Source organism: Etheostoma spectabile, chromosome 21 (assembly GCF_008692095.1).
Source record: "Etheostoma spectabile isolate EspeVRDwgs_2016 chromosome 21, UIUC_Espe_1.0, whole genome shotgun sequence".
NCBI lineage: Eukaryota > Metazoa > Chordata > Actinopteri > Perciformes > Percidae > Etheostoma > Etheostoma spectabile.
Window position 1 is genome coordinate 2,635,436 of NC_045753.1, and position 25,800 is coordinate 2,661,235.

The following is a 25,800-nucleotide window of genomic DNA, read 5'->3' on the forward strand; positions in this document are numbered from 1 at the left end:
TTGTTTTCAATGTTTGTCACTTTTTTGACGTTTTCAACACTGCGTAACACTAACTTATTAACTTCAGTTTTACAGTTATTTTGGGAATTTATGGTCAATAAACCTCATTTATAGGAACTTATACCTAATGTTTGAGTTAGAAAAGCAGAAATTAGGAATTATTTAGACTAAAATTAAAGGAATGGATGTTGATGATAATCACAGACTGGAATATGTCAACTTTTACTCAATACTATTTCAAAACCAATTCAATTTTCTTTTTTAAAAATGCTATAAAATTTTATATATATATATGTATATATATATATATATATATATGTGTGTATATATATATATATATATATATTAATAAAGTATTTGTACTTGCCAAAGAGCGTTGTGTGGAATCAATAATGTTACTTTGGGTAATTACAAGTGGGTCGTTAAAAATAACATTGATATAGGAAAATGAGTCAATTTGACCCGAGAACAACATGAGGGTTAAGTCTTGTCTCCTCTCTTACTGTGAAGGGCTCTTTCCTAGTTTGGGTAACATGGATCCCTCTAGTCTCCAGACAGACTGACAGGCTGAAGACTTTATTGAGACGACTTATTGATTGCAAACCCATCGACATCCAATAGACAACAGGGATCACTAAGTCTTTATTTGGCTCTGTAATGCAGAAGAGGCTGGGTTTTAATTTCCATACATCCTCCAGCCAAGTTTTCTGCTAGGTTGTTGCAGTGTGTTTAATAGGGCTGGGTACCGAACTTCGGTTTTTTTATGGTACCGACCGAAATGTTTCGGTTTTACACAGTATCAAATTATGCCTCGTCTTTCGGTGCCAAGTTTCGGTGATTGGCTGTAACGTTAAACGTGATTGCGTTACCCAAGAAAAATACATACGTGGTTACGCCGACAGACGGGGTTCACGTGCATCTGTTGTGAACTGGTTGCGAGCAACGTTGTACCGCTTAAAAATGCCACCTAGAAGAGCGGACCGCAGGCTGCGCAGCCTGCGCAGCCCTCCTCCTCTCAGCCGCCTGTGGGCAATGCAAAACCAGAGCCGACTCCGAGTGATTCAAAATATCCACCACCGGACTCCGCCTCATCAAAGAGTAGGCTACCGAGGACGGCACTGTGTCTGGGATTTCAACAGGTTTATGTTTATTAGCGTTACTGCAACTTAACACGTGCATCGTGCTGAGTTAGCGTGTAGCCTTATTTTATTGCTGCGTAGCTAGCTATCAAAAGCTAACATTTACAGACAATACTTTGTCCATGTTTGTAAAAATATGCTTATCCATTGGGTCAGCTGGTTAAACAGCTAACCTTATCTTCACTGTTATTTTTATATTCTCCTTACAGTAGCTTCTGACTCTGATGTGTGTGATTTTCTTTCTCAGAATTGATATTATAAAACTGGTATTGAAAAAGGTATCGTTCAGGAACCGATATCGAAGTAAAGGTATCGGTATTGGTACCGGTATCGAAAATTTTTGATTGATACCCAGCCCTAGTGTTTAAACCCCGTTAAACTGCCACTTCAGGAATTCGATTGACACTTACCTCCTGTGATCAGTGCTACACGTTTAAAATCCTCTTTCATCTGCACCCGGCTGATAAACTCAGTATTACGCAACATTATTTAGTGTTTTATAGCTTTTTTTTCTTTTTATTAGGGCGCAGTTCAAACCATGTGTCCAAAGCAAAGAATGGATAACTTTGATCACATGTTGAAGCCGGTCAGTCCAAAGTGCATGAATGCCGCCGTACGGGATGGATGGAAGAGATATTTACGACTTGTAATACACATATGTTTCAGGTTTGTCATCAACGGCTAACGGCGTTGTGGTAAGCAAGCAATGGTGGAGCCAAATGCAAACAGCGGGCAGGAGTAGTCTGAGTTGGAAGATTTATTTCACCAACAAAAACAAAGCACACAAAAACAAAAGTAGTCCAAAAACCGGGAGGTTGCAACAAAAGGAACTCCAGGGAGAACAGAACTTGACTTACACTGACACATGGAGACACTCCAGAGAACAAAACCATCTGACAAAGTACCATGGGAAGACAAAGACTAAATACACAGGGTAACGAGGTAACACCAGGCAGGTGACACAAGGGCTGGGAAACAGGTGAACAACATCAGGCAATCACAGGCAATGCTTTTTTATCTGTTCACTGTCCTCACCTTTAGCAATCAAGAGTAAATAGAATACATTTACAATTTAGATAGAGAGAAAATGCATGTTTTTCAGACCCCCACCAAACATTTTCTCAATTTATTGTTCATCTGTCTGGTTCCTGAGGAAAGGTACATTTTCCATATATCATCTGCTCTATTCAAAGGTTTGTGTTTGTGGAAAGGGGAAGACAAAGACTAAATACACAGGGTAACGAGGTAACACCAGGCAGGTGACACAAGGGCTGGGAAACAGGTGAACAACATCAGGCAATCACAAGGGCAGGAAAACCAAATGACAGGAAGTAAAACAAGACAAGCCCGATAATTACACCATCACAAAGAGACAAGACATGACAGAAAACCAGGCTACCAAAATAAGACAGGACAACAGACTACCACAATAAGACAAGACAAAACACCAAAACAATAACAAACGGTACGCGTCCACAGGCAGCATCATTTCCATGCTAGCAGCCCGGAAATGCTTTTTGGTAGTTTTAGGCAACGTCGAGTTGCCCAATCCTGATTAGCTGAGGTCCAGGCTATTAAATACAAATCAGGTTCTTCCAGCTTAACTTGCCTCTCTAAACTCCCAGAAATCTTCGTTCTTCGAAATCTTAGTTCAGTGAACTATTTTCATAAAATAAGCGAAAGTTTCCAACGGAGCCACCATTTTTGGTCTATTTTGACATCCCTGGGCCACCTAAGCAGAAAGCCCACGAGTAAAAACGTTCGCTCACATGCAGCCATCACGGTGTTTGATGGGTGTAACCTGCTTTCTTTGGTTCTCAGTGGTCGTTGAAGAGAAATTGCTCAAACTGCTAGTGGCAAGCCCAGAGGCGTCCAGTCTTAAATCTTGGGAAGCAGGGTGATCCCTCCCTTCCAAAAATGCCCCTCTGGACACGTATCTTAGTAGCTAATACAACATTTCTTCCAGCTGCTTTCTTAACAGTGAAAGCCTTCCGGCAATTCAGACTTAAGACTTCAGGCTTAATCCTTTCCAAAACCAAGACCCATTTTTAACTTTCTTCATTGATGCACAAAACATTGATTTCATCCATCTCCGTTCTACACCTAAATGTATTGATACTGAAACGCCGCAGGGAATCTGCTGAGATCCAATATCAAACGATATTGTACAAATGTTGTGCAGTGTGTGAAGTATTCAAGACAATCAGGTGGTCCCATATTAGCACACACGTGTTCATCCTATTTGCCTATATGCAACAAAAAAAGTTACATTTGCTAAATAAAAGATGCTTTTCATCTTTTGTCCAGAATCCTGCACATCTCCACTTTTGCAAACCCGCCTCACACCTGCGAAGTTCAGCACATCCAATAGATGGATGGATGGATGGATGGATGGATGGATGGATGGATGGATGGATAGATGGATAGATAGATAGATACTTTATTCATCCCGAAGGAAATTTGTGTTTCTGTTTGAAGAAGAATATAATATTTGATTTTTTTCAATTATGGAAAGAAGGAGCAGGACCGCAGAGTTTTATTTCATATAGATATTATATTACATTAATTGTATAGTTGGCAATTGTATCGATGCCAACAGCTGCTGTAGTACCAATATGGCAACATCAGCTGTCTGTTCACTGTCCTCACCTTTAGAAATCTAAACATAAATAGAATACATTTACAATATAGATGGATAGAAAATGCATGTTTTTCAGACCCACACCAAAAATGTTCTTAATTTATTGTTCATCGGTCCGGTTCCTGAGGAAAGGTATATTTTCCATGTATCTTCTGCTCTATTTGAAAGTTTGTGTTTTTGGAAAACTGTCCCTTTAAAGTGTATCAATCTGTGAGGCCATATGAAGAAATGAGAATGTGTATAGCATCATCAAGTGCTAATATAGTTAAAGGGTAATTACTGGTTTTTCTCCCAACCCTGACTCTATTTTCCTATGTTTTTGTGTCTAAGTGACTGATGGAAACAGCGATGTTTGATAATGGCCCAGTATTAAGGGAGATTGCTGCAGTCGTCAGCGGCGAAACAAGCTACAATATTAGTTAATAGGGCAATTGTCCAGCTTGTATTTACCTTCACAAAATTGCTTGTTTTGCCACTGACAGGCTGAGGCTCAGGACTGCAGCGATCTTCCTTAATACTGGACTAATTTCAAAGATGGTTGCTCCCCTCAGTCACTTAGATACAAAAACATAAGAAAATAGCTTGAAAAATATGATAGTTACCCTTTAGGCAATTGGGTTTCAGCTCTGTTAAATCGCAGCTTTTCAAACAAGTTAACTCGTTTTCCAGGCCCCCTCCTGTTCCAGACATGGATGACACACACACACCACACCACACACACACACACCACACACACACACACACACACACACACACACACACACATATCTAGATTTGGTATTATGTTTCATTCAGCTGCGAATAAGGTTGTGGAGTTCTGACTGTGTCTTAAAGAGAATTTGACAAGATTAAACATCCCCTCCGATGAGTAATTGATGGCAAGAGACAGATGGATAACGTACTGTACACTAACACACACAACGTGATTCAAACTTAAAGCTATTTTTAAAAGCTTAATGTCACTGCTGGCAATAATTACACATGATGTGCTTATTAATCATGAATTATGCTGAGCATGGATGGGTGTATTTGACAGAAGAGTTGTCAATTTGTCACGAAGGTAGCGTTTCTGCAGCTGTGCGTGCTTGAATATGTTTATGGAATTCCTGAAACAGGAATATCCACTGCAGTTGATTTTTTGGCAAAAATCATAGTTTTTCATTTCAGAGCATTTAGCAGCCAAAGAGAGTGAATGTTGCACTTACATGACCCCAAATTAATTCTAATGCTATGGTCTTTAAGTTTAGTTGAGTTGTTAAGTTAACTGGGAGCTTTAGGTGTTCCAGTATTTCTTTCTATAAGGCTTTGTGTATTAATCGGTGAGGCCTTGTGAATATGTTGAATGTGTGCTGCAAGAAACCATTGGCAGAAATGTGTATTGCATCTTCAAGTGCCAATTTAGTTAAAGGGTACTTACTGTTTTTTTCAACCTGGACTCTATTTTCCTTGTTTTGGTCTAAGTGACTGATGGGAACTACTATCTTTGATATTGGTCCAGGATTGAGCGAGATCGCTGCAGTCGGCAGCAGAGAAACAAGCTACAATGTAAGTTAATAGGGCAATTGTGCAGCTTGTATTTACCTTCACAAAAGTGCTGATTTTGCCACCGCTAGGCTCAGATTAATATTCTAAGTGTCTGATAACATTATGGAAAGGATTTCTAAGGAGGTCAACCTTTCTATTGAAGAGTAAGATCATTTTTTTTAAACATAAAACCATCCGTGAAATTGCGTTCGCCAAACCCAGCAGACTCCATGTGAATAAACAGTAACTTTAGCATCGTTACACACATTCATTCATACATTCTAAGTAGACAAAAACAAAATCAAACTATGAAATGCCGTTTCTGGTAGTCTTTCCACTTTTCCGACCATCACAACTCTAGTTTGGGTTGAAATAAAAACCTTGTTCACTGAGTTAAAAGTATAAAAAGTATTGCTTTTTATTCCATCCATCCATCTTCATCAGCTTATCCGGTATCAGGTCGCGGGGGCAGCAGCTCTTGCTTTTTATTGCTTTTTTTTTTAAAATGGAGTCTGGTGGGTTTGGTGCTAGTGACTTAAGAGCCGTTTCTGAATGAAAGGTCTCAAATTGGTTTTAAAGGTCTATCTCTGAAAGGATCCTTTCCATAATGTTGTCAGCCACTTAATGTTAATCCGATTATTAATCTAAGCCTGTCAGCAGCAAAACAACCACTTTTGTAAAGGTAAATACAAGCTGGACAATTGCCCTATTGACTTACATTTTAGCTTGTTTCCTTGCTGCCGACTGCAGCGATCTCGCTTAATACTGGACCAAGATTGTTGTTCCCATCAGTCACTTAGGCACAAAAACATATAGACATAGGAAAATATGGTCCAGGTTAAAAAAATAAAACCTTATAGGGTTAGGTTTAGGGGTAAATGTTATACCTATAGTCTGAATTTGTGATGTATATTGTGTTGAACTGCTCCATAGACAATCTATTAGGAAATATGTCATAGATGAAACAGAGCCCACTGAGGGAATGTTGTGAATATATGGGTGCATTTTTTGTTTCAGTACTGAGAATGCTACAATGGAATAAATCTCATTTAGGCATACTAAAGAAAACAAATATTCTGCGGCTCCACGAAATTAATTCAATCTCCTATTCATTGTCTACGGTGCAGCCCCAGACTTTAGACCTACTTTCTGATTTCTGGCTCTGAGAGAGTAGCTAACTTTCCTAGGCCATGAACAAAACATATTGGAATTATTAACTTAGCTGGTGTTCCCCTTTAAGTTTTCATCATTATTGTCATTATTTATTATGTATCATCATACAGGATATCTGTTTGTTATTAGGATCAAAGAGCAGCTTTAATACTTATCCTTGGCTCATTGAGGTTCAAACTCTCGTCTAAGAGTATTAAGTATGGACTTTTTTGCTCAAGACTCCTAACTCTGGGCCTGGCACACTGAATGAGACTCTGTAACACACACACATACACACACACACACACACACACACACACACACACACACTCTCACATACATGTGTGCACTGCTGTGACCTGACTCATGAGATATAAACCGGCCTCTTGAGTAGATGGACCATAACAAACACTCTATATCCACACGCGTGTCCTTCAAACACAGACATGTTATTACCCTGCAACCGATAAGTGTGTATGTAGTTACAGGGCCTGAACCCTCACTGTCCATGACACATAACAGAGCCCCCCAGTCTGCTTCCTATCTCTTAAACGCAAAAATACATACACACAGACTCAGCTGCTGGGGAAACGTCGCAGACATGCTCTCGCAGCAAAAGAGGCAAGTTCAGCGAATGTAACAAAGAGATGGAATGATAAAAAGGTGATTAAATAGAGTGTTGAATAGAGACGACAGAGTGTAAGGACTTGAAGGGAAAACGATAGAGAGGGTGATGTGTGGAGGAGATGAGGCAGACGGGTTGGACGAGTAAGGAGAGGGTGTCTGCTTTATCTCTGCGCAGTTTAAGAGCGTTACCATTTATGGTGGAGCTGATGGAATAGTTGTGTCTCTGCCAACTATGTGACACAGCCCAAAGTCTATCTATTTACTCGGGAAGGTCAACCTCTCTCTCACTTTACATAAGAAACCTCCCCGTTGGTATGGCCACCCGTCCCTGTCGTCCCTACATCCGTTTTCTAAAGCTCTCCTGTCAGTCTTTCCCCTCCCTCCATGAGCGCCGGTGATGTCAGAATAACTCGAGGAGAAGTTAAGAGGCATAGAAAAGACAGGAGTGTCAAGGGAGACGTGGCAAAATGCATGGTCCCTGTTTGGGGAATCGTTGCTGTTATAGTGGAAGCCTTTTAGCACTGACATGAATATTGATTCAGCATGTAGCTGTTACAGAATAAAGTGATCTGAAGTCACTTTTGGGTCACTTGGTCTACATTTCCCACAGGCGACGTTTTGACTTTATTAACCTTAAAAGCTATCCCCCTGAATTCCAAAGATGCTGCTCAACAGTGATACATGTTGGTGTTTCTACAGTAGGTGTGTATCCAATACTAAGTTTGCTTTATGTGGATAGGAAGGGAAGATTCACTTTGAAAAGGGCAAGTTTTAGGGTCAGGAGCTTAAGGTCGATGTTAAGGGTCGAGTTACACACATTGAAAATCCAAAACTTGCAGCTAAAACACACTGTTTGAGAAACACTGATGCCATTTGAAGAAAAAAAACACAGCATGGAGCTTTGCTTTGTGCAACTCAATCACTGTGGCTTACTTTATTACTCCCAACAAGAACAGAACCATGAACTATTCTTTTTGGTCTGCTTCCTTGCAGTAAGGCTAAGCATGCCCAACCTTAAAACTAGTGTGCTAACATTCGCTTGTAAACCCAAATGTACTTTACATAAAACACAAAGTACAGCTGTGGGTGATGAGAATATGCTTTTATTTTTTACGTATTTGGCCATAAACCAAAGTATTGGATTGAAAGACGCTGACCCCACTTTTGTGAAGGTAACTCAATTAGCTGGGGGGCAACAGGAGCTTTACGTGGGTTACATCAAGCTTGAAAACCTGTTGTCAGACACAGGGACCTGGATGATATGTATGTATGTATGTGTACATAACAGATATTTCCAGGGTGGGATTTGTGCAAAAAGCAGAGTGGAGGATAATTTTTGATCATGCACAACAAAACAAAACATTCAAGAATGAAATCCCCCTGTCATTACCATGAACATAGTGCCACTTGGCCAGCCATGTCAAAACACTTATTTATGAACTTTAATATCCAATGGAAAATAATGTCAAAATGAAATAGTACAACTTGGTGTCAACATAAAACACGAAGTTCACTTTACGACGACAACAAAATACTTTCACTCTGACCCTGAACACTTGTTTGAGTGTTTTATCCAAAATCTTTTTTCTCAACTTACCTAGTGGTCTTGGTGCCTGAACTTAACTGGCATCGCGGCATGACGCTAACTTTTTCTGGCTAAACTCCACTCCCATGGTCACCTGGCGGTGCCTGTACCCGGCTCACAGTCACCTATTGGCGGCTAAACAACTGCTGCTGGTAGCCAGCGTCCCGGAGCACTGTAGCGGCTGAATCCAACCAGCAACTCCCGCTCGGATTTTTACATTTTATGGCACTTAGTGTTCACGTTACATTGCTTGAGGTCATTACTGTTTGATTATATGTTGCTACAAATGGGCATGTCTGTTCTTATTCCTTAACATTGGCCTCCTTCAAATTGAAAGCAGCTTGATATTTAAATGTGTGAGGTAGGATGAGGTTCAGTTATTGGAAGGACTGACATTAACATTATGTAAGGCTGTGGCTTGTTTTATTTCCAAAAGTTATGGAACTTACAGTAGTCAGTGTTTTTCAAGACCTCTTGATGCATTCTGATGCTTTATGATGCACACACATTAGCTTTTGCCCTTGCCAAACCCAGCGAGACAGTGGAAAGACCCTTTGGTTGTGCTTCTTGCTCCAACCAGAGACGTTTATTCAGCTTTTATCCCGCCCTGCCGGAGGAATGCAGAGTTGGCATCTGAAGGCCCTGGCCTCCCTCCAAGACAGGGCTAAGAAAAGTGTTTTTCTAATTTGTACAATGGTGAGATGTTGATGGCAAAACAACAACTCCTAATCCTGGTTTATAGAGGAAAGGCTTTTCTAGCCCTTAGGCCATGAAATCAAAAAGAGAGAATCAATGAAGTGATCAAATGGATTCAGTTATTTCCTGGTTCAGTGAGATGTCAAATAACATATGGCCTGTATTAGGCAAAAAGTCTCTCTTGCTCTTGCTCTGAATCGACCATTTTTCCCCTTGCATTGTCTCATCAAGTTCTGGTTTTAGCTTTTTGTAAGGTGGTTAATATGCTAAAATAGTCATTTCAAACAGAGAAGAGTGTGTATGCAATAACAATGTATAGAGTGAACAACCTACAGTTGATTTGGAAGATGTTGAAAATGGCAGAACTTAAAACTGTCCCTGAAAGTAAGTTATACATACAGACATACAGACACACATATAGTGCTTTTGCATCTTTTATCACCAGAAAATCTTGATAGATAAAACATATCAATTCATCGTATCCAGTTCAATTCATCTGTTGCTCTCAGGAATTGTGTAGAAGTGGCTTTCTCCAATAACTATAAAATCCATAGAACATTATATGCTTTGTTTCTATAAGTTTACAAGTGTAGAAGTTTTCTTAACCTTGAACAAAAGTGTATTTAACTTAATACATTTAGATGGACACAGTTCATTATTTAAAATGAACGTGCAATCAAAATGAACAGGCAGGGAAATGATTTGTGTTTCTGTTAAAAGATACAAATTTTGTCTGTAAACAACAAGTTATATGCCAGTCCACAAACATTGGACATTTAATAATAATAGTAATAATAATAATAATACATTTTATTTAAAGGCATCTTTCTCTGCACTCAAGGACACCGTACAGCGGAAAGATAAGACATTTTAAAAACAGCAAAAAATAGCATACAGCATTAAAAACAACAGAAAAAGGCAGAGCAATAGACATTCGAGTGGAATAGGCGGTTTTAAACAGATGTTTTGAGTTGTGATTTAAAATGGGGGTATGAATCGATGTTTCTAAGTTGGGGTGGTAATGAATTCCAGAGACGGCGAGCGGAGCGGCTCAATGCTCTGCTCCCCCGTGCTCCCCATGGTGCTGAGACGGATGGAGGGGACAGAGAGGTGTATGGAGGAAGAGGATCTGAGGGAGCGGGAGGGAGTGAGACCAGACAGCAAGATCAGACAATAATGGGTGGGGGGGGGGGGGGGGGTGGTGCGAGTTGAAATATGTTGAGTAGTGGATGCTGCCTATTTGATCAATCATTCACCTGAGTCAAATCAGCACTATTATTGAATTACAACCGGTCACACATAAGGGTGAGTGTACTAGGAAACCACTTGATTAAACTAGCTCACAAAACCACACGCACACACACACACACACACACACACACCAGACGTGGTGCTGCATCATTGACAGTCCGGGGCGGAGCAGAGTGTAGCATCCCGTTTGGATTAGATCCCATCCGATTAGGTGACATTACATTAGCGCTAACCAGATTATACTATTCCTCATCTAACACACCACCTAATGCTGCTAAAGCCTCATTACCCAGGACACAGCCTTTGAAAGAAGCAATTAGATAAGCAAGAGCGTCTTTCTCACTTACACACTCTTACCGAGGACACATTCTTCTTCCTCCAGGAGGTGGTAGGCACACCTCAGTGGCCATTTGTCAATTAAAAAATTTCTCCTATTTGATTAGTGAGCCTTAACTAGCATGCGTGTGTGGTTCTGGGTGTATTTTTCAACCTCCATGTCTTTTGCGTGTTCCAATGTGTGTTTCTATGTGTGAGAAAGGATTTTATGGTCTCATTCTCTTTAAGTAATCTTGCATGATGTCTGAGGAATGTCTAATATACAAGCTGGAACAATAGCAGAGCAGAAACAGTGGGGGGAAAATAATGATCTGAACCTCAAGGCCAGATGTCTGCAGTCCAAGTCTCACCTCATAAAAACTGTACTTTTTGTTCTGGCTTATCAATCGCATCTATTATAAAGCTGTGTATGTAAGTGGGAGTATGTGCAGGGCTTTGTGCATACAGTCTGTGTGCATCCATGGCATTGCTTGTGGGAGTTTATGTGGGTTCATGTGTGTGACCTGGATGTGTAAGTGGTTAGTTGTGTGACTTTGAGGTTCACCTCTGTGCATTTGTGGTCTGGAAAGCTGATGTCCCTGCCTGTCCGGTGGCCCCCAATGGGTCCTGTACTAGAGCCCGACCGATAAAGGATTTTTAAGGCCGATACCGATACGAATATTTGGTTATTTAAAAATCCGATATGCCGATAAATCGGCCGATATACAGCATATATTTAAACGCGTTACAAAACATTAACAGATTTCTCTAACTTTAGTTATTTGTAGATATTTATGAGTTCTCCCTAAAATAATATGACAATAATTTGTTTTATTGTCACAACACAACAGAGGAACATCAAAATGTATTAAAAGGTCTGAGAAATGTATAAAAATACAAACTTAAGATATGAAACTTAAAGTCCTTTTGAACAAAAACACATTGACAAAAAATAATCAGTGTTGCCAACAGGGACGTTGTAGAGCGTCCTCTGGTGGACAGACTATGCAACGCCAACGCTCAGAACATGGTTGGCAGTCCGTTTTTATTTTTTAAATATTCATTTATCAGAATCCTTTATTTGATGAATGAATATTGAGAAAAAATAAACAATATATACAAATTATATGTGCATTTTAAATGCAGATACCGATACATCGGGAAAAGCCTGACATCGGCCTGCCTGTATGTCGGGCTCTAACCTGTAATATAAATAGCCTGTGTATGTTAATGAATGGGAAGAGACAAATCACTTGTTTGATTACATTTGAATTGTACGGAAGGGGATAAGGACCTCGTGTGAAACATGTTTTTGAGAAATCTGACTTATTTTCTCCTCAGAACTCTGACTTTAAACTTAAAACATATTTCACATGTGGCCCTTATCCTCTTCCATAGAATTGAGCCATGCATTACACATGTGATGATTGGTAATTCAACAGCTCATTTGGCAAATGAACAAAGTCAGATTGTTGTATGTTTGTTGTAGCTAGTAAGTAGTAGTTAGTAGTTAGTTTTCTGTAAAACTGCTCAGTGAACTACATATTTACGTCACCTTGCTTGCTGCTCGGCTCGCTGACCAGCTAGCTAGCTTAGCTAACGTTCATACCTGATGTGTTGTATCCAGCCATTTTATCAGTTGAGAAGCGAAAGAACGAGTAACGTTACATCCTGGTACGAGACACAAATCCCAGCTCATGGGAGCTTTGGGTGAGTAGTCTTTCTAATGACGTGTTTTGACGGATTCTTGACGTTCTTCACTTGTGTAAATTATTGTTTAAGTTGACAGACATCATTTGTGTAATTCATGGCTAAATTCAAACAATTATTCCATCAAAAAATATTAATCTCTCCTCATTCACTACCAAATGTATTTTTTCCCGAAATAAGGTCCCATGGTTGTCCACTAGAAGGGGAGGGACGTTGCCTCTCTATTACACTAGTGTGAACGTGTGTGTGTGTGTGTGTGTGTGTGTGTGTGTGTTTCTACATAGCTGTGTGTGTGGGCATTCATCTGAAAGAACACAAACATCCAAGCGCCCCAGCATTTGTTTACCCTTTGAACTATTTTTTAATCGTACAATGCGTGTGTGTGTGTGTGTGTGTGTAAAGGATTTTCCGCCGCACTTGTCGTTACAACTGAATGGACACAATAAAGCAGATGGATCAAACAAATAGATGCGTCTGTCTGTGTCTCTGTGAACCCGGAGACAGAGACAAGAGACAGACGATGAAAAAGAGGTGAGATGAAACGGAGAAAAGCTTGTTTTTCAGGAAGCAGGCTGTGGTTTTAACAAAAAGGCAGGAGGGAGGAGAGTGTACAAATTATGTATCTTTTATAAAGAAAAGATTGCACTTGTACTATTACCCAACAAGTAATGTGATGTAATACACTTCACTTATATTATTTCTGCCACAAATCCCTTTTCAGCTCCTCCACTCCGATTGCCTTATTATTTCTCCTCATTATTAGTTGCTGTCATCTCACGTAACAGCCGAGCTCAGAAGAGCAATACTAACAAATGTGAACTTGTTGCACATAAGGCTGACAAGGATATTGGGAGTTAATTGATTTTCGATTCAAAAACGATTATCGATTTAAAAAAAAAAGATTCACAATATGTGAAATGTTGTTACTTTTCTCATTTATGTACAGTACAGTATGTATGTATGTATCTATGTATGTATGTATGTATGTATGTATGTATATTCATATCCATATTATTCATGTGGATTTGTTGGTTATTTTAAAATCCTGTTATGATGTATGTGTATGTTGTGTGATGTCTGTGAGCTACTGGGACCTTGAATTTCTCCTTTGGGATCAGTAAAGTATCAACCTGTATATCATGTGATTGCAGTAGACATAAAATTTAAAATATGTGTATATATATATATATAATATATATATATATATATGTGTGTATATATATATATATGTGTATATATACACTCACCGGCCACTTATTAGGTACCCCATGCTAGTAACGGGTTGGACCCCCTTTTGCCTTCAGAACTGCCTCAATTCTTCGTGGCATAGATTCAACAAGGTGCTGGAAGCATTCCTCAGGGAGTTTGGTCCATATTGACATGATGGCATCACACAGTTGCCGCAGATTGTCGGCTGCACATCCATGATGCGAATCTCCGTTCCACCACATCCCAAAGATGCTCTATTGGATTGAGATCTGGTGACTGTGGGGGCCATTTGAGTACAGCGAACTCATTGTCATGGTTCAAGAAACCAGTCTGTGATGATTCCAGCTTTATGACATGGCGCATTATCCTGCTGAAGTAGCCATCAGAAGTGGGTACATTATGGTCATAAAGGGATGGACATGGCCCGCAACAATACTCAGGTAGGCTGTGGCGTTGCAACGATGCTCAATTGGTACCAAGGGGCCCAAAGAGTGCCAAGAAAATATTCCCCACACCATGACACCACCCACCCCACCAGCCTGACCGTTGATAAAAGGCAGGATGGATCATGCTTTCATGTTGTAGACGCCAAATTCTGACCCTACCATCCGACTGTCGCAGCAGAAATCGAGACTCATCAGCCCAGGCAACGTTTTTCCAATCTTCTATTGTCCAATTCGAGAGCTTGTGAAAATTGTAGTCTCAGTTTCCTGTTCTTAGCTAAAAGGAGTGGCACCAATGTGGTCTTGCTGCTGTAGCCCATCTGCTCAAAGTTCGACGTACTGTGCTTTCAGAGATGCTCTTCTGCCACTTGGTTGTAACGGGTGGTTTTTTTGGGGTCACTGTTGCCCTTCTATCAGCTGAACCAGTCTGGCCATTCTCCTCTGACCTCTGGCATCAAAAAGGGCCCATTTCCGCCCACAGAACTCCCGCTCACGGATTTTTTTTCTTTTTCGGACCATTCTCTGTAAACCCTAGAGATGGTTGTGCGTGGAAAAATCCCAGTAGATTAGCGGTTTTCTGAAATTCAGACCACCCCTTCTGGCACCAACAATCATCCCACGTTCAAAGTCACTCAAATCACCTTTCTTCCCCATACTGATCCCGGGTTTTGGAACTGCAGGAGATTCTCTTGCCCATGTCTACATGCCTAAATGCACTGAGTTGCCGCCAGTGATTGGCTGCTTAGGGAAAATTTAAATGTTAACGAGCAGGTTGGACAGGTGTACCTAATAAAGTGGCCCGGGGGAGTGTATATATATTGTATAATTTTTATATATACAGTATATATGGTGGTATAATAATAGTATATATATTTTATATATATGTATATGTATATATAAATGTTATATATTATGTTGTATGTTTTGTATATATATATATATGATGAATCGATTTTGGGGAAATTCTAAGCATGATTTTTAATCGGTAGAGTTGAATGCAACGTGCCAATCACAGTGGAGTAAATTATGATTTTGAAAGAAAGAGCAGCGTCCGCTAGCTGTTCAGTAACGTAACAAATAGTCAAACAAATGTGTAAGGTAATGAGTAATCAGACTGTTGCAGTTGGGTGTCATTCAACCCTTAATCATTGTATTTATCCTCTTGAACCTCAATCCTAGAAGAAAAAAAATGTTATCCAAGAAGTGTCTGCCTATACCCTTTACAAAGACTGGCCAGGAGTCACATCCATTGTAATATTCTATCAAGAATAGATTTTTGGGGGGAAATATTTACCTCAAAGGCACAGTATAAAAAGAAAGGATAAGGGCCGTAAAACATCTCATCCACAAAGCATAAGAGATAAGAACAGGAGGTGAGTAAAGGCCCTCAGCTGTTTGCCTCGGGGCAGCTAGTAGGTTACTCCTGCCCCTGTCACGGTAGATAGCTGGGCATAGAAATGGTCTTAGTTTGTGCTTTTTGTCAGCTAAACTTAGGGAAACTTCAACAACAGAGGTGGCAGATCAGACAACTCTCATTCACTAAAGGTTTCTTTAGGTTTCACAAGGCAGTTACCTATGTAAACCTATGTAGTTATCATGCATGGCTTGGCTTTAGTTTTAAAGGGTAAGATGTTTTACTTGCCCGATTGCTAAACTTACTTACAAAATGTAGACCTAGTATTTAAATAGATTCAACAGGGATTTGGACAACTATTATAATATTTTAACACACAAAATATTCAATGAACAGGCAGCAATTACATAGCTGGGACAAATCTAAGTTTTCCTTAGATTACTGGGGGAAGAGGTGCTTCAAGGCTGTGAGGCACCTGCACTTATTCACTTACACAGTGAATAAGTGTGAATGTTGAATGGTTCCTGTACTATGTAAAAGTGCTTTGGGTAGACTATTCGTATTAACATTTTTTTCCACTGAACTAAAGGCCTTTAAATACGGGGGTGTAACAACTAAATTACACAAAAATGCAAAACAGTCCTAAAAGCCAAAGCATGAAAAGCTAACAATAAGCTTTAGCGAAATACTCTGAGTGAATTTAATTCCATCAGATAAACAGTTACAATGTCGCCTATATGTCTAGGGGTTTTAATGTTAAAGGTAAGAACGGAAAGAGTGTCTCCGCTGTTGGGGGCCTTTTTGTGCTAGCCCCCTGAACAACAAGTTGTTTTTATACACAAGATTACATTTAGTTTTGACTTGCCCGATCGGACATCTGCATGAGGCATTCCACTTGCCCGGACACAGAGTTAACTTGCTCCGGGCGAGCGGGACAAAGATTAATGTCGAGCCCTGATTTAGGTATGAGGACTTAAAAGTAGCAGCGACAACAAGGGTGACATAAGCCAGTGTAATTCCGGGCAGAAGCGTCAGGCTCTAAATTATGGTGCAATATATTCGTCTTGGTGTCGCTGGACCTTCTGTACTGCCTCGGGGCGTACTGTTGCATTCTGGTCTTATGGGAGTAATGACTTAATACTGAGCAATACCTTGTAAGTGTTGACTTGTTCAAACTCAGATATTCTGTCAAGATGCTCTCATTGAAGTTTTCTGTAGACTGTGCTTGGTTTTGACGGCTTACACTGAGCACATAGTCAATGACCCATTTCAAAAAAGTTCTGCTACTGTTAATGTAAAGAGTTTTGTAGAGTTATTTTTCATTGGTAATGGTTTCCCTAGTAGCCCCCTATACTTTAGCCATACACCCTTTCGTAACCCATCAACTATTTTTTGTAGACATTGGAAGTGGTACAGCCTTTGTAATTCACCAATTTAAATGCCAAACCTTGCACGCAGGAAACAAAGTCTAACTCGTGTGCACATTGTCCAATAGTTGCACAAATGCACAGTGACCTCATCCTGCCAGGAACTCCGGTGTGCGGGAAGGTGTGAGGGCCAGTTCATTGCTGATTGCAGCTTTAAATTAGATTTTTGTTTTTTGCTGAAATTAGACATAGAATTTTTCCTTTAAATAGATATTGTGCAAATTTTTTGGGTTCATACTTGTCTTTCTGGTTTCTACTACATGTCTGTCTGAATTTACTTGTATTCACCCTCTGTCTGAAAAGCTCACTTTTTGCACCTCCTCCCTCCCGGTAAAGCTCCGACGGCTCTGATTGGTCTTGGTGTTTCTGTACCGTCATTGCAGCCGGTAATGACTGTAACGACACTGTAGCGGCCCTTTCTACCTAAATATAGTATAGCTTTGACAACACAAGGGTGCGGAAGTCTTGACAATTCGTTTAAAAGCCAATCTTTGGAAATATGGGCCGTGTGCATTTCTCATCTCATCTTGATCATTTTAATACTTTCAAAGTATTTATATAGCACTTGGACCTGTTTTATAATCCAAAAAGACATGCAAATCTCCCTTTTTACAACATGGGACTTTTTAAAGAGATAACCCAAACATGATTTTCAGCTGGAGTTAGGCCTAGTCTTTAAATAATTTCTCATTCTTAACTCTTTGTACTATTCTTTATTTTTGAAAGAAAAATGAAGGTCCATTGCCAAACTCCTGAGTCTAGACATCCTGCACCACATGAAAGCTTTGCTTTAATTGCTTTAAAGCAGGGATACTGGGCCAGCCATTTCCCATATGACCTGAAAGCAACACCAGTGACGATTTTTCATAATAACCGACTGACTCTGTGTCTCTGTTGCTTTAGTGCTCTAGACAAACTGGTGCCGTAATGCAGCATGATGAGCTGTTATTCAACTGGTGATGTGGTCTCTGTATTCCTGTCTCTCTGTATCCATGCTAGAGTTGAGTAATCACTGCTTAAACAGTCATGGTGTATAGTGAATAGTGGCAGCCCACCGGGACAGGCTTAATGACACACACTGTGTTTACATTACATTACATTACCTCCTGGTAATGTTTCTTTCGGAACAACATCTTTTTTTAACACACACACACACACACACACACACACACAGTCACACACACACACAGATTATATATTGATATTGAGACCATAAGATAGGCAGTGACACACACATATGCAACAATTCACTTTTATGACGGAGAACATGCAAACACAGATCAGTCCCTCAACGCCTTCCATCCTCCGTGTCATGTCAGCGCAATGTGTGTGTATGACACCATGTTTGAGTTGTGTAAACTGTTTATTGCATGGAGATGAAAGGCCTCATGAAGCCTGTCTGGGGTGTTACACAGCCCACAGACACAGCATTCCCATCAGCTCTGTTCTCCGCGGCGGTAATTACGGAGACTCAGTGTAGTTTTCTGATTTACATGCTGTGTCATATTTGGATGTGCCGCGCCTTTTATCTTCTGGCTTGTGTTCTTTCTCTTGTCTGTCTGCATCGCCTGTTTTTCTCCTGTTTTTTTGGGGCATTTCCACATACAGTACACACCAGTTGTTTGATGTACTGTAGCTGTGAGTGGCAGCCCAATTCTCTGATGAGCTTTGAGAAAACGTCCTAGCCGTATTGGGTTTGGTACATGGGGGAAAAAACAGATTTGTCATATTTGAACTGAACTGAGCCATTGGGGGCAGCCTATAGCTCACCTGCCAAACGTTCCTTTAATTGACCAGCTAACGCTAGCGGTCGCTAGCTAGCTTGGTTAGCAGAAAGCTGAACAAGGCATTTCTAGGCAACCAAAATGTCCCATTAACGTTGATTAAGGGCCATGGTTAGCATTGCTAGTCCTCTGTCCTGATTGGCAGGTTGGCATGTAGCCACAGCCTAAAGCAGCCCCTGCTTTATCCTCGACAGTAATTTACAAAATGAACATCATGCTGTATTGAAGAAGACTGGAAGCTAGTGATTAAGGCCATAAACACTTTATGAAAATGTTTATTGGAGTAATATATCAAGTGAGAAGTGGGAACATTTTCTATTAGACTTTAGAAACAGACCTCATTTTGGAGCCAGTGAAGTCGCCCCCTGCTGGAAACTAGATAGAATGCAGGTTAAGGTCACTTCTGCAATGGCTTCAGACCAGGAAGTTGCATCCATTATTTCACCGTCTATGAGTAGAACACAATGTCTTACCTCCTGAAAGGTTTACAGTTTGAGTGTGGCACATTTCCCAATCAGGCATTAACCTCTCCTCTCTCCTTGTCTCTTGTGTCTCTGTCTCCAGCCTGACGAGCTGACCAATGCGTTGGAGATCAGTAACATCGTGTTCACCAGCCTGTTCTCTCTGGAGATGCTGTTAAAGGTTTTGGTCTACGGGCCCTTTGGCTACATCAAGAATCCCTACAATATCTTTGATGGAATCATCGTGGTGATCAGGTGAGCTGCTGAACAGAATGAAACGATACAGGGGATCATTTTCTCCCTGCTTTCTGATTCTTTTTTTTTTTTGCTGAAATAATGTCACTGGGAACACATGACTTAAAGGCCCTATACATACCCATTATTATACAAGACAGCTGTAAAGCTGCAGTCATGGTAGCTTTCCATCCAATGAACCCAACTCAGCCGTGAAAAAACAATTTGATTTCACTACACACAGTGGTAAAAAAAAAACAAAGTGTAAACACTCTCTGAGAGTGATGCTGCAGTCTGTAGTCTTGTAATAAACACAGTCATGACACACCACTAGAATAATGGCTTTTCCATTTCCAAAGTGCTTCACTATTGCTATTTTCCGGAATATTTTTGGCAGGTAAATGTTGAACAAACCTGTTAGTCTGACTGAAACAAGAAAATGCATGCTCACATATGTCCGTTCTTGGACTTCAAATACATTATGGAATAGAAGCTACGTGTGGCCGTATCCTATGAAAATCATCTTTATCCATTATAATGTTATTCTGACTCATGCCGATATTCAACAATTCACTGTGCAAAACACATTTGTTTTCAGTTAATAACTGACTAATTAGTCAGTTTCCCACATTGTTTAATTAACTACAAGTTGTGTACAGTTTTCACCATTATTGTGTGACGTGTTAGTTTCAGTAATGAAAGATGGAGACTGTCCTCTCCCCGAAAAAAGGCCTCATAAGTAATTTGTTTAAGCAGCACTAGCACTGGTCTTGAACATTTATTGAACACAGAGCTGCAACTAACGATTATTTTCATTGTCAATTATTTTCTCAAATTATTGATTATCCAATGTTTTCCTTTTTTTCACAAGATTACTCAATGACTCAAACCAATTAATCGAACATCAGAATAGTTGCCGTTTAATTTGATAGACAACTAATCAGTTTATCGATTGATCGTTGCAGGTCTACTTGAACATGTGAGTTCTAAGCACGTCATGTTTAGAAATAGTGACGATGGACGTAGTACGAGCAGTAGTTCTTCATCACTTTTGAACTGGGCAGGGAGCGGAGAGTTTTGGGCTGTTTGAAGACCTTAGAGCCACCATGAATGCACAAGTGTGTCTCTCTTCTCTCTGGACAGTGTGTGGGAGATCGTGGGTCAGCAGGGTGGCGGTCTGTCGGTGCTCAGGACCTTCCGGCTGATGCGGGTGCTGAAGCTGGTCCGTTTCATGCCGGCCCTGCAGAGGCAGCTGGTGGTGCTGATGAAGACCATGGACAATGTGGCCACCTTCTGCATGCTGCTCATGCTCTTCATCTTCATTTTCAGGTAGGTAGGAGAGGGAGCATCCTTGCATTTTGTCTAAAGCCCAATTTGCAAGGGATTAGTATCATCTGGGGACCTTGTGTGATTTAGATATTACATCCTCCCCAACCCACATCTGTGTTTTGTGTGGCCCATTTGCACGGGATAAGCGAAGACTGTGATTTACTCTAATTTCCGTTACTGATCTGTAACGTTACCCTGAGAGTTGGGTACCCGGAGGCATGCGGAGGATTGCCAGGGGCGAGTCGGGGTTTCCCTGTCATTTGGTGCCAGGCGCGGTAGAGGCCCCGTGGCAGCACTCACACAGCATCAACGTCAGCCCTTTGAAAGCACCCCCCCGCAGTCCCATGTCTGTCTTCGCGAAAGAGAGATTAAAAGGCGCACAGGAAACAAAAACCTTCAAAAATCATATACAGATCTTTCTATTCACACGGGACTAATACCATCACGGTAACACGTGACTACAAAAGACAATCTGAAGACTGCAAAAAAGCAGGTAAACTTTCAAGTACTTAATACAAGATTGTACAAAAACACATTAATAAAATTGTATGACATTATGAGCTCTCTAGTCCTTGTTGCAGGATGAAAAACATCAAATAAAGTTAAAATAGATAACAGACGGGGTAAACTAAAGGGGCAGTGAAACCGATTCTGCAGATGGTGAGCACAAAGGTGTGGAATTAAAGTACATTAGTAGATAAGTGCATTGTGACTTAAACATGAGACCCAAAGAGCAGAGGGAAGCAGAGCTCAGCACAGATATGCGACAGGAAAAAATTAGATCAGTCGGCGGGGTGACACGACAAAGTGATTCCTTGTTTTCCTCAGCAAATCTTCTTCCTGCCTGGTTAGGCCTGTGGCTGAGCTCAGCAAGATCCAATGTGTCAAGGTCACAGACACACCATATCATTATAGCAAAAATGCAATCCATGTTTTTTTCTTCTCTTTTTAACGTTTTTTTGATGACATAAATGCAGATGAAATAAAATAAAAGCAAATGTGCAGTGAACTATCAACAAGGCAGTAAGGCAGACGTCATTGGTTTCTTTCAAAAATATTTAATTTCCCTTTAAGCCCCTCCCCTTAGCTTCAGATTTAACATATTTCTCTATAACATTAAAGTTTGCTACATTACATTTCTAAAGCCAGAAGTTTTTGAACAAACGCCAACCGGTGACTGTATTAGCAACGATTATGTAACGTCATGAACTGGCCTAAAGTCAGGCACCAAAAAAAAGGAGTAACACATTAAATATAACAAATTAAATGAATTATGTTGATCAGGAAGGTCAGTAGATGAGTGTAGTGTGCGATGGGTGCAAACAAAAAACAAGACCTTGCCAAGGAGCATTGAAGCAGTTCTGGAGGCTCGCGGTGGAACAACACCTTACGTTTTTCCCTTTAATCTTTTCATGTGTACTTTATTAACTGCTCTGACAATCTTAATTGCTGCTCATAAAAACCCCAAAAATCTACTCACGACCGAGATCATAACCATTAGTTAAACTCTTAACTCTGTGTGTGTGTGTGTGTGTGTGTGTGTGTGTGTGTGTGTGTGTGTGTGTGTCCATCCCTGGTGTGGTTTATCTGCGCATGTGCTGCTTCCTTTCAGCAGCTTGTTAGGATGTGTGTGTATATGTGAGTGCACGTTTGTGAGGGCACGCGTGCACTTGAGAAGTGTCACACATACACAAACACACACACAGATTTCCAGGGGCCTTGTATATGCATATGTTACAGCCTTGGATACAGAGGTGGGTAGAGTAGCCAAAAATTGTACTCAAGTAAAAGTACTGTTACTTCAGAATAATATGACTCAAGTAAAAGTAAAAGTAGTCATCCAAATAATTACTTGAGTAAAAGTAAAAAAGTACTTGATGAAAAAACTACTCAAGTAGTGAGTAACTGTTGAGTAACGTCTGATTTATTTCTTAACACAAGCATCAATCAGACCGACAAAGATACAAAATAATTATCTTTAGGCAAATTATAGTTCATCCAATCAATAAAATAAATTTAAATTAATTTATTAATTACAAAATAGCTTATTTGAGAGACTTGTCACATAAAATTTGGATGGATACTGCAACATACTGTATGTAACCTAAAAGACAAACATCCACCTCTCCACAGCAGAAACTACAACCACCGCTACGTCTCCTCAGGTTAGATGTTGAGTTGTTGAACGCTCACATGTCCGTTTGTTTTGGTCGACCCTGAACACACCGTCTAACGTAGCTGCTGTTTCTTTGCTTTGCTACGACTGTAAAGCTAACCTGTCCCGCTGCTGAAACGAGTACGGTCACGTGACTGCACAACGACGTGTGATTGGTTAAGCACAGTCACGTTCAGCGGAAGACTCTCTCTCTCTGTCAAAAAACATTGAAATGAGACGTACGCGGGGGTAAAAACAATGAAGCTTAGTAACGAGTAACGAGCTCCTTGTAGCCTAATGTAGCGGAGTAAGAGTACAGTTTATTTTTCACTAATCTACTCAAGTAAAAGTAAAAGTATAGTGATTTAAAACTACTCCTAGAAGTACAATTTTTTCAAAAACTTACTCAAGTAAATGTAACGGAGTAAATGTAACTCGTTACTACCCACCTCTGCTTGGATATGAGTGAAGAGTTGCCAAGTTGACACAGCAGAGGCCTGTTCGTTATTCCGTCCGCTCCAGTTGAGCCTCAGTGTCTGTGTTTCTGAAGAAAGGACAGACTGCTGTACACACTCACTGCTGGTTCATAATAATAACACCCCCCATTTGCTGTCTTACTCTACAGTATGTAGAAGTGGTCTTTCTTTCTTTCTTTCTGTTCACCCTGTTAAGAATAGTTTAAAGAGTAATGATGACATTCAGTGTGGTGTGTTATCTTAACAACACTTTTATCAACACTTAGCATATTGCTAATGACGTAGCAAGCTTCCTTTATCTGTCTTATCTTTTTCCTTTATTCTTCATTTCTTTATTCTCGTCCCTAGCTCCTCTCAAACCACTCTATTTTTACATGTTAAACTGCTAAAGGTATCCATGCTACCGTAGCATCTACAGTAGCTTTCTGGACTTGGTGACATGGATATATAGTACAACAAATTCTAAAGCTATTTCTTTTAGTGCTCATTAGGGGTGAGGGGCTCATTCCGGGGCCTCTTTGGTTTAACATCTACATGCTTCCACTGTCTCTGAGTATGGAAAAGAATAACATAAGTTACCATAGTTATGATGGCAACACACTGATATGTACATAACCATATCAACAGATGACTGTGGTCCAATCCAAAACACTGAGAAGAAATCAACAAATAGATATGTTGATCCTTTTAAAACTAAACAAAAAAAAAATGAAATGTTGCCATGTATGTACATATTATGTTTATATGGTGGATCCATACAAATAACACAATATATGTTTTGGAACTTTTGATATTTATTGCCCCTCATTTGGCCTCACCATACCTGTCTCTGTTGTTCGCTGTGTGTCCAACTACACGTGATTTCAAACACCCGCCCAACTCTACCTCTAATTGGCTTACCATGACATTTTACTCAGCCTCATCCAATCGTCGCCATTTATGCGCTCGTCTCGTGCACGGCCCACTATCCAAGGAAGAACAGAAAAAAAGTCTTTGCCTCTCGGCTCAGAGATCTAGTTGGTCTGATGAAAAAAACACCCTCAATTATAGGAACCCACCACATTTTCTGTCAGTAACGATAACGGCATTATTAGATGGGAAGAGTAATCAATTAGATTACTTGTTACTGCAAAACGTGACGGCGTTATTTATAACACTGTTATTTAAAACGCTGTTATTCAGAATTAAACACAGAGAAGCAGTGTTCGGTTTTAATGCACCACATACTTCACCTGGAAGGGCTGTTCTTTTAAATCATGTAATTGTTCATTTTTAAGTTTAGCTATTTTTATATTCTCATTTACAAATGTAAATTGTTTTAACTGTTCTTTAATGTTTTATGTAAAGCACTTTGAATTGCCTTGATGCTGAAATGGGCTATATAAATAAAGCTGCCTTACCTTCATTTCCAAAGTAGTACTACCTAATACCTTTAAGTTGGATAAAATTGTGCCTTTGTTTGTAATGCTGGTGATCATATTTAGTTTGAATGAGTATAAAGTGTCATTGACATGGTGTGTGACGCTCTCCATGGTGCTGAATTTAACCTGACATAAGCACTCCATTTCCACTCCCTTTCTTGGCAACATTACTGCCACAATGCATTATGGGGCAACTTGCCGGACTGACAGTACTCCATGTATGATGTCATTGTTTTGGTAATAAAACTAACGTGTGAATGCTTATATTTAATCCCCTGGGCAGAGATTACCATTCATGCTCTGTACATACTGCCTCAGCTGTCTCACAAGCAGCAGGTATAATTAGTACGGTGGAGCCAAAGCAAGTCTTTTCAGCGTGTTTATTTCCGTTTATTTGTACTGTATCTGATGGCTTGGCCTGATGTAAACATTTATCCCCCTGTTTCCTGTTTGTTTTCTCCTGGCTCCCCCTCCCTCTGTGTCAGTATCCTGGGGATGCATCTGTTTGGTTGTAAGTTTGGATGTGAGGCCGATGGAGACACTCTGCCAGATAGAAAGAACTTTGACTCTCTTCTCTGGGCTATAGTGACAGTCTTCCAGGTGAGCTTAAACCATTTTCTACTCTTACAAACTGACATTTCACTTTGTTTTGACCAATTTAGCTGCAGCTTTTTGCCTGACTTCACAATGTGTTGAGAGAGTAAAAAAACAGCACCCGCATGACCTTAAGGTATGCACGTCCATCTACCATCTGGAAGCTTGAACTTCCTGTGTGATCACACTGCTTAAGGGCTCATCTACAATCAACATCTTCCTTCTCCATTGGTGCTGACTGAACATGTCCCCATCCAGAGGCCGAAAAGACAA

The 25,800-nt window shown here is 40.2% G+C and overlaps 1 protein-coding gene across 12 annotated transcripts in view; it reads left to right on the forward strand.

Moving 5' to 3' along the window:
• cacna1g (calcium channel, voltage-dependent, T type, alpha 1G subunit) overlaps nucleotides 1-25,800 on the forward strand; it is a 323,409-nt gene that overhangs the window by 188,969 nt on the left and 108,640 nt on the right. For all 12 annotated transcript variants that reach the window (XM_032502089.1, XM_032502097.1, XM_032502098.1 and 9 more), the window contains exons 11-13: nucleotides 19,422-19,573; nucleotides 20,696-20,881; nucleotides 25,419-25,533. In XM_032502089.1, the coding sequence (XP_032357980.1) occupies nucleotides 19,422-19,573; nucleotides 20,696-20,881; nucleotides 25,419-25,533 (453 nt within the window). The remainder of the gene's footprint in view (nucleotides 1-19,421; nucleotides 19,574-20,695; nucleotides 20,882-25,418; nucleotides 25,534-25,800) is intronic.